The sequence below is a fragment of the Chinchilla lanigera genome, unplaced genomic scaffold (assembly GCF_000276665.1).
Source record: "Chinchilla lanigera isolate Chin_1 unplaced genomic scaffold, ChiLan1.0 scaffold00003, whole genome shotgun sequence".
Taxonomy (NCBI): Eukaryota; Metazoa; Chordata; class Mammalia; order Rodentia; family Chinchillidae; genus Chinchilla; species Chinchilla lanigera.
The window spans coordinates 11,067,880-11,081,807 of NW_004955404.1; the positions used below are offsets into that span (position 1 = coordinate 11,067,880).

Genomic DNA, 13,928 nt, shown 5'->3' on the forward strand with positions numbered 1-13,928 from the left:
ACCAAATAAACAAAAAAACGAAACCAAACCAAAAGAAAGAAAGAAAAAGAAATAAAGTGCACATTGAAGATAGTGGGCTTTAGTCTTCACAAAATCACTCCCTGGTCTATGGAAAAATTGTCTTCTGCGAAACTGGTCCCTGGTGTGAGAGGTTAGGGACTGATGCCTTGGGACATCTCTTAATATTATCATGCTGTTGCTAGGTCAGTAGGAAACAACCCAACCCAGGCAGGATGCCAAATGGCCCCTAACCTTTAGGAATGAAGGTATGGGCCACCCTGCCAGATGAAGCCCACTGGCTGGAGCCACCCATAACTACAGTGGGACTTCCTCACCCCAGTTTGCTGGCCTGAATGCAAGGTGGTTGCTGAAGGGCCAGGGAATAAAGAATGGGTAGAAGATAGTTATAAATACCACCTTCAACCACATGCCCAGTTACAAAGATGCAGGTTGTAGTTGTCATGATTCTCATATTGGGTTTGTTTATATATATATATATATATATATATATATATATAATCTTCTTTGTAATACAACATTAATATTGGTACTTAAGTATTGTTAAATTTACATTATAACCTTTAAGTCATGAAGTGGCAAGAAAAGAGTAAGCATCATCCAAAGAAAAATTGCCTTCTACTTTGGGGAAGGAATTACTGTTTCCATTCATTTGCAGAATATTTGTATCACATTAGGTTTAACCACCAACTTTCTATTGCATTTGGAGATCAAGTATGGTTGAAGATGTGCCTGGCTGTGAAGTGGATAATGGGGGATTACAAACACTGATCGTATCAATTTGACCGGATTAGCAAGCCTAGCTGATCAGTAAGGCAGTTCGGAGTGTCTGTGAACATGGCTGGTGTGCAGATCAGCAAACTGAGGGGGGAAAGTTCTTTGCATGATGGGTGGGTCCAGCCAATAGGCTTGTAGCTTGGACAGAATAAAAAAGGAAAGAAACAGAAGTTCATCCGTTTCTTTGGAGAGCTCTGGTCTTCAGTGAGTCTTTTGCTATTGCCTCTGGACACTGGTTCAGTTTCGTCAGCCTTCTAACGCACTCTCACCATTAACTCTCCAGGGAGCTTCCGGGCCTTCTACACCCTTGATCCCTCCGTTCTGCAGCTTTCATCTTGGGCTGAGCTGCTACCAGACCCCCTGGCTCTCCAGCATGCAGATGGCCAGGTAGACTCTCCCGCCCCTCTGGACCCACCAACCTAATAAATCCCCTTGTGTTTATACACAAAGATTTTCTATTGATTCGGTTCCTCTAAACCCTAACACAGGCCAGTGAGAGTTGGTCACAAAACTTGCTGGCTAATTGCAGGCAGGGGCCAGGCAATTAGGCTCAGGTGAAGGCTCTGGCTCCGGTGATGAACTAGGTGAGGGTTAAGTCTGGGATGCAGAAGCTCACGTCTGTACATAATGAGCCTGAGGCACCTGGGGAGCACTGCAGTTATTAGGCAAACAGGCGGCTACAGGTGGAAATGAAGGCTATGGTTACATAAAGGGGTGAAACTAGGCACAGAACACCAAGGAAAAGGTAAGCCAGAGATGGAGGCCTGGCCTCCCCTCCCCTGCAAGATGCGCAGAATCTGAAGAACCTGACAAGCACCGCGTCTCCCATTTTAGTGCGCTTCTCCAGAACATGCTGGTGACACTCTTTGGGATACTAAGCATGTGACTCGAGCTCTGAGAAAGACAGCTTTAGGTACAAGGTTTTCAGGACTGTGTGTCGGGACAACAAAGAACCAGTAAAATCCGAGTTGAGAGGTGACCCGTGGGTGGGGTTTCAGCGGGTACTGGAAAGCTCAGTAACAGAACTTCCAGCAGAACCTTAGGGACATGAGTGTTAGCAGGCAGAGAAAGGTCAGACGGCTTCTGTGCTGTTTAAAATGTAGCAGAAGCTGGGTGTGGTGGTACACACCTGTAATCTAAGCACTCAGGAGGCTGAGGTGGGAGGGTCACAAGTTTGAGACCAACCTGGAGAGAGTTACAAAGTGCTGCTTTCTTTACACAGTGCTCGGGACAGTCCTGCAGAACATCTAGCTCTCTAGCAATGGCCCGAGACATAAGGGAACAAGCTGAACTACCTCCAGTTGTCACTGCAGGTGCTCTTGTGCTTTGCAGCTGCTCTCAGCTGCCAGGGCTCCTGTAAAAGACATCCTTCGGGCTCCGAGATGCTCATAGCTCATGATCAGATCTGCTCTGGGCCACATTTAAATGAAGGTGAAAGGCCCATCGGCCTGCAGGTTCTGCCTCACATGCCAGAAGCGGGATGCACTTTCCTGTCCTGGAGAGCTTCCTAAGCAGAGCACGGTGGCTGGCCACGGGCCAGTCCTGACCAAAGTCCCAGAGAAGAGGCTGTTTCCTCCATGGCCCTCCTGTCTCACTGTCCTTGTCACTCCTTTCTTGCGTTCCTCTTTCTCAATTTCCGTTCTGGGAGGGCTCTAGGGACTGAACCTAAGGGTTGGGGGATGCTAAGCAGACACTCTACCACTGCGCCACATCGCCAGCCCTTCCTCTAGCACTCAGGTTGAGCATTCCTAACATGAACACCTAAAATGCTCAAAAATTTAAAATACTTTTTATTTTTGGTCATGGGATCAAACTTAGGGTGCTGGATATGTTAGGTGAACACTCAACCACTGGGCTACACCCCAGCCCAGAAATCCAAAATTTTTTGAGCGGTGACATGATGTTCAGAAAGTTTTAGATTTCCTGAGGGAAAAAAAGAAGCAATATATATCATATACAGGTACAAATTCTCTACAATGAATGTTATCATTATGTATATCTAAAATGTACAAATAAAAATTTTAAAAGCAAAGAAAAAGACAGTTTTGGATTTCTGGTTTTCATATTAAGATGCTCAACTGGTAAAGTCTATGCAAATATCCCCAAGATCAAAATAAAGCTAAATTTAAATCCTTCATTGCTCACTGAAGGAAAAATTAAAGAAATTTAACTTTGATCCAACAAAACTAAACTGGTGCCTGAATCAACTGTTTTTAAAATTAAAACCTTTGTTTGGACAACCAGTCTATTTCAATGCTACCTTTACACTGCAAAAGATACTAAAAAAATCTTCCAAAGAACTTTAACCCTCCTGTATGAGATTGAAAATAACTAGAGCTGTAAACCCAACAGCTTTAGATAGTGACAGAAAATTATTCAGCAGGAACCCAGCAAAATCATATAAACAACAGCTAGAAATTTTAGCTCTAAGTTTAATGATAATGTCTGATTTGTTGTCATAAGCAGCAAGCATGGTGCCCCTCAATACAAACAGTTTCACAGACACGAGCAGACTGATATCTCTGAAACCATCTCAAATGTCTGTATTTCCCACAGATTTCAGTCAGATGAATATGAAAAGGCAGTAGTGATTTCTTGGCTCTATTAAAAAAATTGTGAAATCCAAATTTAAACAATGTAAAGATGTAGATATGCTAATCACCACTTATGCACAGATCATAAAACCTGATTTTTAAAGGATTACAAAGTACTGTATTTTGAAAAACAACTCAAAAACATAACATCCTTAAGGATACTAATGTAAGTAAGGCCCACAGGAAGTCCTAGACTTACCTCACTTACCTGACTAAAGTTGTATCACTGCCTCACAGGGACACTTGTGGACCAGACACAAAGCCCAAGACTGAGATTACAGTGAAATGAAATCCAGACCCAATTTCATTTACATCAAACTCAGTGATATACATGAACAAAACTTTGATAAATCTGACAAAATCATCCAAATCAGCTTAAAATACCCTTATCAATAGATCTGTATTTACATGAGCTCCTTGAATATATAACAGGTAAGGATGCAATGATGTTTTTAAATATTTATTAAGGTAACAAATTTATAAATTGAAAGACTCAGAGGCACATAGTTTAAAAGGCCAATACCATGGGAATAATGAAGTCAACACAGAGAAGTAAGAAGATATGAACAGTTACAACCAACACAAGATCTTTAAAAGCCACACTCCCCCAGAGAGCACATCATAGGAATCATCCTTCAAAATTACCATGATAAAAAGTTATTTCCTTCAAAGAAAAATAATTCTTTCCACCTACCAAGCCTAGAAAATCCTATTTACAATGAACTGTCCTGCATTTCACCAGTATTATGGCCTCCTCTATTCTGCCATGAAAAGTATTGAAAACTTTATAGCTACTATATTTACAAATGCACATAATATTTAAATTTGCTCTTCATTGAGAACAACTGAATATATACTTGAATCACAACACAAACGCTTTAGTGTTGAACACACGTTTTGTGGGGACAGGTGTACGGGAAGAGGTGTATGTAGAAGCGTGTTGTTTCGTAGGATTACTAGGCCAGTAAGTCTGACAAAACCCAAGGTAGTCACAAAAACAGGTCTTTGTGGATGAAGAACTTTATTTCTGTTTTTACTGGACACACTGGGTTTCTTCAGTCAACCTTTACCACACTGTATATTTTGGTAACAAACCAAAAGCATGCAAAGAAGCCAATAGTTCCTAGAAAAGAAAAAACAAAAACAAATACATTTTTAAGCAAAGTTCTTAAGTTATACCAACATGCACATTTTAAGTGACTGGTTCCTTTAACATCCCAAAGCTTTAAGCTATTATTAAAATACCAGGCCCATGGCTTTATGAAAAATATAAAACTACTTCAAATCAAACTGCCTACAAAAAAATACAATTTTTTATACTGTAAGATTACCTAAGCTTTCCATAATATACATTATTTTCCTTATTAAATACACAAGATTGAGTTAAAAAATGAAAAGACTGCCAAATCTCCTTTCCTTTCTAAGAGTATTTTATTACAAAATGAAACCGCTACTAAAATTTTTTCAAGGTATGATAAAAATACACGCTTAATTACTCAGATTCAAAGAATAATTAAATAGGGGATACTTCCTGAGTTATTAGAAGTTATGTTTTTAAAGAATTATACTAAAAATAGAACAATGCAAAAGCAAGTTCTTGCAAAATGTTACAAGTGATATACCAATGACATCCCCGAGATGGAAGTGACAGGTGGCCCAGTACCAGAGCACAGAGCGCTCCGCCGTGAGACACGCACACAGTCCACAGGAGAGTGAACGGACATCGACAAGCCTGCTTCTTTATCTTGCTAGACAGGAGCTGATGGGCCCTAGCCACCTCTGAACACTGCGATGCAGAGTAAACGACACAATTCATGCAAAAAATGTCTTATTTTCAGTGATCTTCATCCAATTAGAAGTAAAAAATTTGAATGTTAGCTGGGGACACTTTTCAATGTGACAAAAATGAAGCTAAAAAGGGTTAAGTAACTGTCTCAAGCATTGTGGCTCTTTTCTGATTTCCAATGAAGTACACTTTTAAATTTAGAGACTGCCAGGATTGGTGGCCTGTAATCCCAGCACTAGGGAGGCTGAGGCAGGAGGATCACTATGAGTTTGAGGCCAGCCTTGGCTTTGTAGTGGGTTCAAAGCCAGCCTGAACTAGAGACCCTGTCTCAAAAAAAAAATTTTTTTTAAAAGACTATTTTGTAAAAGAATGTACACTAAGTTGTAAAACTGCCTGACAATTTAAAAATAAATTGAGAAATACCATTTTATCCAGGATTAACCTCTGAGAAACTCACACCAAAAAAAACACAGATGCACACAGAAGAGGAAGGGTATGCTCCTTCCCCATACGTGCACATTTGCTTTTTAATACTGTCACACAGGTAATGCACAGAAAGAGCAATAAAGGAGATGTTCTAAATTGAAAGAGCTCTGGAAACGCCAGCTGTGACTACATCTGAGCCTCAGCCACACGAAGGCCCTGCAAGGCGCCGGGCCCATGCACTGGGGAGGACGCAGGGTGCCTTTTGCAGCCTCGAAAGGGTCACAAAGGCCTTGAGGAGAGGCTGGGGTTAATTTTATAAAACCAGCGGTGAAAAAACAAATATATTTAAAGAGTCCTGTGCACGGAGGAGATTATATTTTAGGATGAGGAAAATATGTATGCTTTTACATAGGGGAGTATTTTATTTTCCTTACATACAATATGGAAGAACAGTTATAGTGGGCCGCACTAGCACAACCACATCATCTACAATTTTGTCTTTTTCCTTCTCTTATTCCTCCTTTCTGAGAAAAACTTTTTATTACTACTATCCTGGCACACCCACAGGACACAGTGTAATAAAAAAAGTGACATCTTTCCTAAGCATACAGAATAATTACTCTCATTTTATAGAATGAGTTTTGTTATGCCGAGCATGGTGGCACACGGCTGTAATCCCAGCACTCGGGAGGCTGAGGTAGGAGATCACTGCAAGTTCGAGGCCATTCTGGATTACAAAGTGAGTTGAAGGCCAGTCTGACTGCAGAGTGGGACCCTGTCTCAAAAACAGAAAAACAAAATAAAAAAAAGGATTTTGTTTTGTGAAACCAAATGGTATCAGCCTGGAGTTCTCAAGCCAATACAGAAACAGCCGCCCACAGAAAAACAGGCTTTGCGGCGCTCCACTCTGTTGGTTTCTGGTGAGTTTTGGGACAGAGTCTTGCAATGTATTTCAGCTGGCCTTGAACTCACTACTTATCCCAGACTGGCCTCAAACTTGTGATCCTCCTGCCTCCGCCACCCAAGTGCTGGGATTACAGGTGTGTGTAGCCCCGCCTGGCTCCCCACTCTTAAACAAAATCGCTTCCACAAAATGAAATGCAGGAGACGTTACTGTGTTCACCGCCTGATTCCATTTGATATGGCTCCAGAAATCAGATTATAAAATTGGTTTAATAAATGAATGAAAATGTGACATGTTAAAAGCCATCAACAATAAACTTTAGGTGACAGCTAGGCTATCATTTCTATACGTGCATTTATGGTCACACAGAGAGACTCACAAAGACAGCAACTCCTGGCTTCGTAAGCCAGTGCTGTCTTACAGCCCACTCATGAACATTTACGGCTGTGACCCTAAAACGCACCATCCCGAGATGCCCAAGTGCCTGCAGCCTGTTGCACACTGAGATGGCAGAAGGCCCACCTCATGCTACCTCTGCTCTTCAGCTTTAACGCAGGAGTAAAGGTAAAACATCCCTAATAGACACAAATTTTGTTTCTTTTTGGTTCCTACGTCCTCTCACACAACATGCGTGACAATCCTAATACAGTTTTATTTTGTTTTTGGTACTGGGAATCAAACTCAGGACCCTGCACTTGCCAGGCAGACGCCCATGCACTGAGCTATATCCCCGGCCTCTCTAACACAGTTTTAGATGCACATGTTGTATAATGTTACTTTTTTATGCAGAGAAAGGTCCCATAATGTTCTTTTTTTCAGCTTAGTCACTTAGTCCTCAGCTGTTAACCAAGCGCACACTGGGTGCTGAGACCGAATACCTTTATCAATTCAATTTGTTGTGGCTCCAAAATTCCAGTTAAACTCGGGCTTTACATATATATATAAAGTAAACGTCCATCTAATACACATGACATACAATCAGGAGCTTTGGTTCTAGAGTGCAACTACAAACTTCCAGTTCCAACTTCCAGGATGAGGACTGTCCTATTACTGTCTTTTCTTAATGTCACCCTCTCGGCACCACCTGGTCAACTCCTCAGTGTCCCCCTATGACTAGGCCACTCTGAGAGGGCACAGAGCGCGTGCACGCCACTGAGGGGCGAGAGGCCGGCTGCTCTGGGTCAGCAACGTGGACTCTGCTGGCCTTCTTCCCTGATTTCTGTTTATCCCCTCTATCACCGTCACAGAGCTGCACTGCACAGGAGGCCGCACCAAACCGTGACACTCAGTGTTGGGGGCCAAGCACAGGAGCACTGAATAAAAGAAATCTGCAAGGGTTTTTTAAAGGGAAAATATTTATTAATTGTGTAAACATCTTTTTAGCTAAAAATAATCTTACCTGTAAAAAGAAAGAAGATCAAAACCATTATCATGGTATACCCGAAGTACAGAATTGTACTTGCTGTTCCTGTAATCTGCAGCTTTGAAAAGAAGTAATGTATTGCATATATTAAGAAATACACCGCAGTGAAGCCGCTGGTGAGGAATGAACGCCACTGCCAATGGTAATCCTAGGCAGAGAAAAAAGTAATTAAACAGCAAGAATTACTTCCCCACCATTAGGAAACACGTAGCTTCGTAAGTTACAGAGCAAACACACCTAACGAAAGCTCCCAAACCTCATTTTTGCCATCAGTTCCAACCCCTGGCTTCTACTAAATTTTGTGTACTTCCGGCCTCACTAAAGGCACTAAGAAGCATCTCTTAGTTATTGTGAAGCTATTAAAAATTGGCTAAAAATGTGAAGCAAAATATTAAACAGTTTATGAGTAATAAAGCATTTGGCTATAAATAAAATTTTGTGATTCCCAAGGATAAGCAATGTATAAAAGCTTACATGGTTCAAAGTTTGTATTAATTATGTTAAAGTCTAGTCAACTCTGTACCAGAAGGATTATCCTAGTAAGGCCTGTCTCAAATACAGGCTCCCAGCACCCCATGTTTATACACCAGCAGTGAACAACTTAAAGAAGACATAATTTAACCAAGGAGATGAAAGACTCACATGCTAAAAATTACAGAACATTGCTGAAAGAAATTACAGAGGGCCTAAGGGGAAAGACACTCCATGCTCAGGAATTGGAAGACCTAATACTGTTAAGAAGGCAGCATCTCCAAAGTGAGCTAGGGAGTCAGTGCAATCCCTATCAAACTTCCCAAGTTTCCCTACCAAACTTTTCCCAAAGTAGAGAAGCTGATCCTCAAGTTCATATGGAATTGAAGGGGCTCTAAATGGCCAAAATAATCTTGAAAAAAGAACAAAGCTGGAAGACTCATCCACCTGTATTTCAAAGCTTATTACAAAAGCTCTGGTAGTCAGAAGCGTGGTACTAGTGTGAGTATAGAGACAGGCGACCAGATTAGAACTGAGAACTCAGAAATAAACCCACACATTTATGGTCAAATGATTTTCAAGAGTAGCTAATTCTGTTCAAGAAGGAAAGAGTAGTTTCTTCACCAGTAGTGCTGGGAAAACTGGATATCCACATTCAAAGGACTAAAGTCGGACCTCTACCTCAAACTACACACAATAATTAATTCAAAATGCATCAGTGCCCTACATATATAGGTTGAAACTGTAAAATATAGAAGAAAACACAGAGGTAAATCTTCCTAATCTTGAATTTGGCAATAAATTCTTAGATATGACATCAAAAGTATGAACAACAGAAGTTAAATTAGACCTCATTGAATTAAAAACTTTTGTGTAAAGGTCACCAAGAAAGTAAAGCACAACCTACAGAATGGGGGAAAGTATTTGTAAATCATGTATTTGATAAGGGTCCTATACATCTAGAATATACAAAGAACTCTTAGAACCCAACAGAAAGACAATTCACCCAATTTAAAAATGAGCCAAGGGGCTGGGGATTTAGCTCAGCGGCAAAGCGCCTGCCTGGCAAGTGCAAGGTCGTGAGTTCGATTCCTGGTACCGGAAGAAAAGACCAAAAAATAAATAAATAAATAAAAATAAAAATAAAAATGAGCCAAGAACTGAAGTACACATTTTCCAAAGAAGATGGACAAATGACCCACCCACAGAAGACAAAATGATCAGTATTACTAGTCACTGGAAAATGCAAATCAAACAAGGTATCATTTCATACCAGCTAGGACAGCTATAATAATAAACTAAAAAAACAGTATACAGAATATAAGTTTAGGCAAGGACTCAGAGAAACTAGACCCTCTGGACATCACTAGGGGGAATGTGAATATGGTGGTTCTCCAAAACATTAAAGAATTAACACAGGACAAAGCAATTCCATTCCTAGGTATACATCCAAAAGAACTGAAAAAAAAAACAAAAACTAACTGTTGTTCATGAATGCTCATGGCAGCATTATTTATAATGGACAAAAGGTGCAAATGACTTAAATGTCCTTCAATGGATGAATATATACACATGTTGTTATACACACACAATGGAATATTACACAATCATAAAAGGAGTGAAGTATATGTGCTACAGGTGAACCTAGAAAGAATTCTAAGTGGAAGAAACCAAACACAAAAGACGATATATTGTATAATCCCATTAATAAGAAGTAACCAGAATAGGTTTAGCTTTCAGAGACAGAAAGCAGACTGGTGGCTGCCGAAGTCTGTGGGAAGAAGGAAATGGTTTTATGTGAGGAGGGGGAATGAAAATATTCTGGAACCAGAGAGAGAGTTTAGAATTCTAATTTCCTGAGAATAATGTGCTCTGCTGAATTTCCTGTTGAGCTGTACAGTAAAAACTGATATTCTGGGCTGAGGATATAGAGCACCTGCCTAGTGTGTGAGAGCCCGAGTTCCAAACGGCGGTAAATGTGTAAGCACCATGCGTTCTTCCCTGTGACATGGTTAGTTTCATGCTACGTGAACTTCATTTCAATTTAAGAATGTCATACTCAGTTTAACAAACTATCTTTTATATAAAAAATCACTATAAAAGAAATGATTTAACTAGCTAAATCTTTAAAAATCAACTTTATTACACACGGATGTAATAATTTTGGTGTTGCCATGAATGTAACTCATTACAAAGTAATCACTTGAACATTTCCAATGAATTTTCACACATATCAATTACTCTTACTAAATTTTCAGAATCTGGAAGTATCTATGAACAAGAAACTTTTTAGTCTTTTTTTTTCCTTCAGTGCTGTTTTTTTTTGTTTGTTTATTTTTTGTTTCTTTAGACAGGGTCTCACTATGCAGTTCAGATTGGCCTTGAACTTGCTATAGAGCCTTGTCTGGCCTCGAAATCACAGCAATCCTCCTGCCTCAGCTTCCTGAGTGCTGGGATTACAGGCACGCACAACCACAGCCCGTCTATGCTGAGGTTTTGAACTTAGCTCTCAGACACTAGGTGAGCGCTCTACATCCTCAGCCCAGAATATCAAGTTTTACTGTAAAACTCAACAGAGCACATTATTCTCAGGAAATTAGAATTCTAAAGTCTCTAAAAGAGATTTCAAAAGCTGGACATAGTGGCACACGCCTGTAATTCCAGCACTTGGGAGGCTAAGGCAAGAGGATTGCCACAAGTTTGTGGTCAGCCTCAACTACTTAGTGACTTCAAAGCCAACCTGAACTACACGGTGAAGATCCCATCTCAAAAAACAAAAAACCCCCAAGACAAAACAAAACAAAACAAAACAGTCTCTATCCATAAGCTCTAAATAAACATACCCAAACTGAACTTCACTCAATCCTAGAAGGCCACATTTGATTTAGGAATATAGGCCAATTTCTATCACATATATGCATCTACAGAAATTATCTCAATAACTGTCAAGTTGCAATATGCCAAAGTTATAAATACTGTCTGTGAATTAACAAGTGAATTGTTAATACATACCTCTGCACATAGGTGGAAATAACAAAGAAGTATAGTTGCTTCAGAACATGTAATAACCAAAATGATAAACACCAGAAACAGGAAGCCAAACATATAATACATCTGGTGTGACCTATAATCAAACACATCAAGATGACACTAAGTATTTTCTCTCTCACACGCTAAATGACAGTTTCTTCATTTTTCTTGGACTGGAAGTTGCTTTTTCCTCCAACTAACCAAACCAGTCCAATTTTCATAGGTTTTGATGCTGAAGGGTGGGAGTGGGAGTGGGGGTGGGCATGGTGCGGAGAAGAGGAGGGACATGGCCATGTTACTGGATTTTACTTTTCGATCAGGCAGAACCCGACACTCCTTTTTATTCCGGTATGGTTAGTCTACTTGTCTACTGGGGAGCCAGACATATTTGATAAGAACTTAACGGAAAGGCAGGGACAAATGAGGAAACGGTTACGCTGACACATATGGTTTCTAATCACATGCGATAAAAAAGTTGAATTTGGAAAACCACTACAACTGAAAAGATATTCTAATCACTAAAAAAAGCTCAAATGCAGTTCTAATTTTATGGTATTTCAAATGCTGGTCCTGTCTGTAACATAGGTCAAGGTAATCAAATAATAACATACTACTACATAACGTACCTACACCTAACAGAGTGGCTCAAAACTGCCACTACAAGTTCTCCATGGGAACACCAAGTCAGAATGAAGGCATGCTGGGACAGGAAAGGATGCAAAGGTCATCTGTATCAACTCTTGCTCCGATCCTTCTAACAAGGATGCAGAGGATCAGGATCTCTCTGGAGCACCCAGATTATTTCAGAATATGGGTTTAGAGAGACTTGAGTTAACTTTCTGTCCCCTGGTAGCTATGTGGCATAATTACTCAAGCTCCAAAACCTTACTTTCATCTCTGTAAAATGAGGTAATATCTACCTGTTAGAATTCTGGAAAGTAATAAAAATTAAATAGGAGTAAGAATAAGCTTTTGACTAATATTAGCTGTTACCACTATTATTCTTTATCCCACAGGAAAGATAAAACAGGCTGTTGGCTGTTACCAGTGTTGTATATTATAGAATTGCTCACATTTGGAAGACACAAACAGTTATCCATAGACTAAAAACAAAAGCAAAACAAACACCCGCCCCCCCGCAAGTAGTACATGGAATGGTAACAAGAGTAAGGCTTCATTCTTGGCTTACCAAATGCTATTCAGAATGAAGAAGAGCTGTATAAAGATGCAGCCAAAGGGCAAAATCCCTCCCATGATAATACCGGGCAAGGGCTTTGTGTAGAAAGACTGCTCAGGAATCTGACGTGGAATCTGATTGGTTCGAACTGGGTGTTCAATGGCCTTCAGGAAAGGGAGAAAGAAAGGATTCATAATTACCTATCTGCTTTCAGTACGAGATTACTGGCCTGCTTTCCTCAGCTTCCATGCCGACACGAATGGCAATGGAAGTCTACTTAAGCCATCAAGTTTGTATTTAGAAGCACTGAACCGACTGAGTTACAACGCCCAGTCTGTCTACTGGGACGAGTCCCCACCGCTTTCAGCAGGCAGCCCATGATCAACAGCGTTAGACAAAGTAGGAAATACGCAGGACAGAACACAGTACTTGGAAAATAATAGTTGATAAAAAGGTAGAGCTAGGTTTCTCTTTTTAATTATATACTTACTGTAAGAAATCAGCTGGTTCTAAAATATTTTCGACATTTTTAAAATCTGGAGGTGGGCAATGACATGCCTATTAAATTGCTCAATTTTACTAGGAGTCAAGAACATGAAAAAGGCAATGAAAGGCTACATGAAGCTTTCCGACCATAAGGTATTGGTGATCTCAATCATTCTCCCTTCTAGGACACACTAGGTGGTAGTATAAAAATACCTGCAACCTGAAGTACCAAAACATACCTACATGGGGGCAGGGACAGAGATGTAAAAGAGCTCAAAAACACCCTTCCACAGGTTTTGTGATGATAACTTAAAATTTAAAGCCTGCTATTTTCATTAAGATCTTATTTCCAGACGAGACTGTTTTATATGTAGATACACATATGTTCAGGCAGATAATCACATTATTCTTCAGTGTGAACCATTTTTAACTTATAGACAGCATAGCGTTGAAATTTTTACATTTAATCTACATAATTTTAAAAATTTCTAATTCTGTTCTTTTACTATTTATAATACATAAATTTTAAATAATTATTTCAACAAGTACCGAAGAATTGAAAAGATCTTTTAGTGGCCTGACATGACAGGTGCATGGAGACTACAAAGCCAGGACAGTCTCTGCTAGGTCACTTCGGGACTTGCTCACAAAATGTACTATCACCCCTTACTTTCTTCGTTGGCGTGAGAGCTGGAACCCAGGGCCTCCTCCATGCTAGGCAAACACCCTACCACGGAGCTACGCCCCTAGCCCCTCCCATGTTATTTCTTTCAACTTTGCGAATCTGATATTTTTGGGTAGGAGTAAAGACAGAGAAGGCAGCAGTAAGAGACAGA

The 13,928-nt window shown here is 40.1% G+C and overlaps 1 protein-coding gene across 1 annotated transcript in view; it reads right to left on the bottom strand.

Annotated features, from left to right (window-relative positions):
• Nucleotides 1-3,836: 3,836 nt before the first annotated feature.
• Tm9sf2 (transmembrane 9 superfamily member 2) overlaps nucleotides 3,837-13,928 on the bottom strand; it is a 57,043-nt gene continuing 46,951 nt past the window's right edge. Inside the window, exons 14-17 of the mRNA XM_005374060.2 lie at nucleotides 12,619-12,770; nucleotides 11,412-11,523; nucleotides 7,905-8,076; nucleotides 3,837-4,512 (exon numbers count right to left, since the gene is read on the bottom strand). Coding sequence (XP_005374117.1) covers nucleotides 4,445-4,512; nucleotides 7,905-8,076; nucleotides 11,412-11,523; nucleotides 12,619-12,770 — 504 coding nt within the window. The 3' untranslated portion in view covers nucleotides 3,837-4,444. The remainder of the gene's footprint in view (nucleotides 4,513-7,904; nucleotides 8,077-11,411; nucleotides 11,524-12,618; nucleotides 12,771-13,928) is intronic.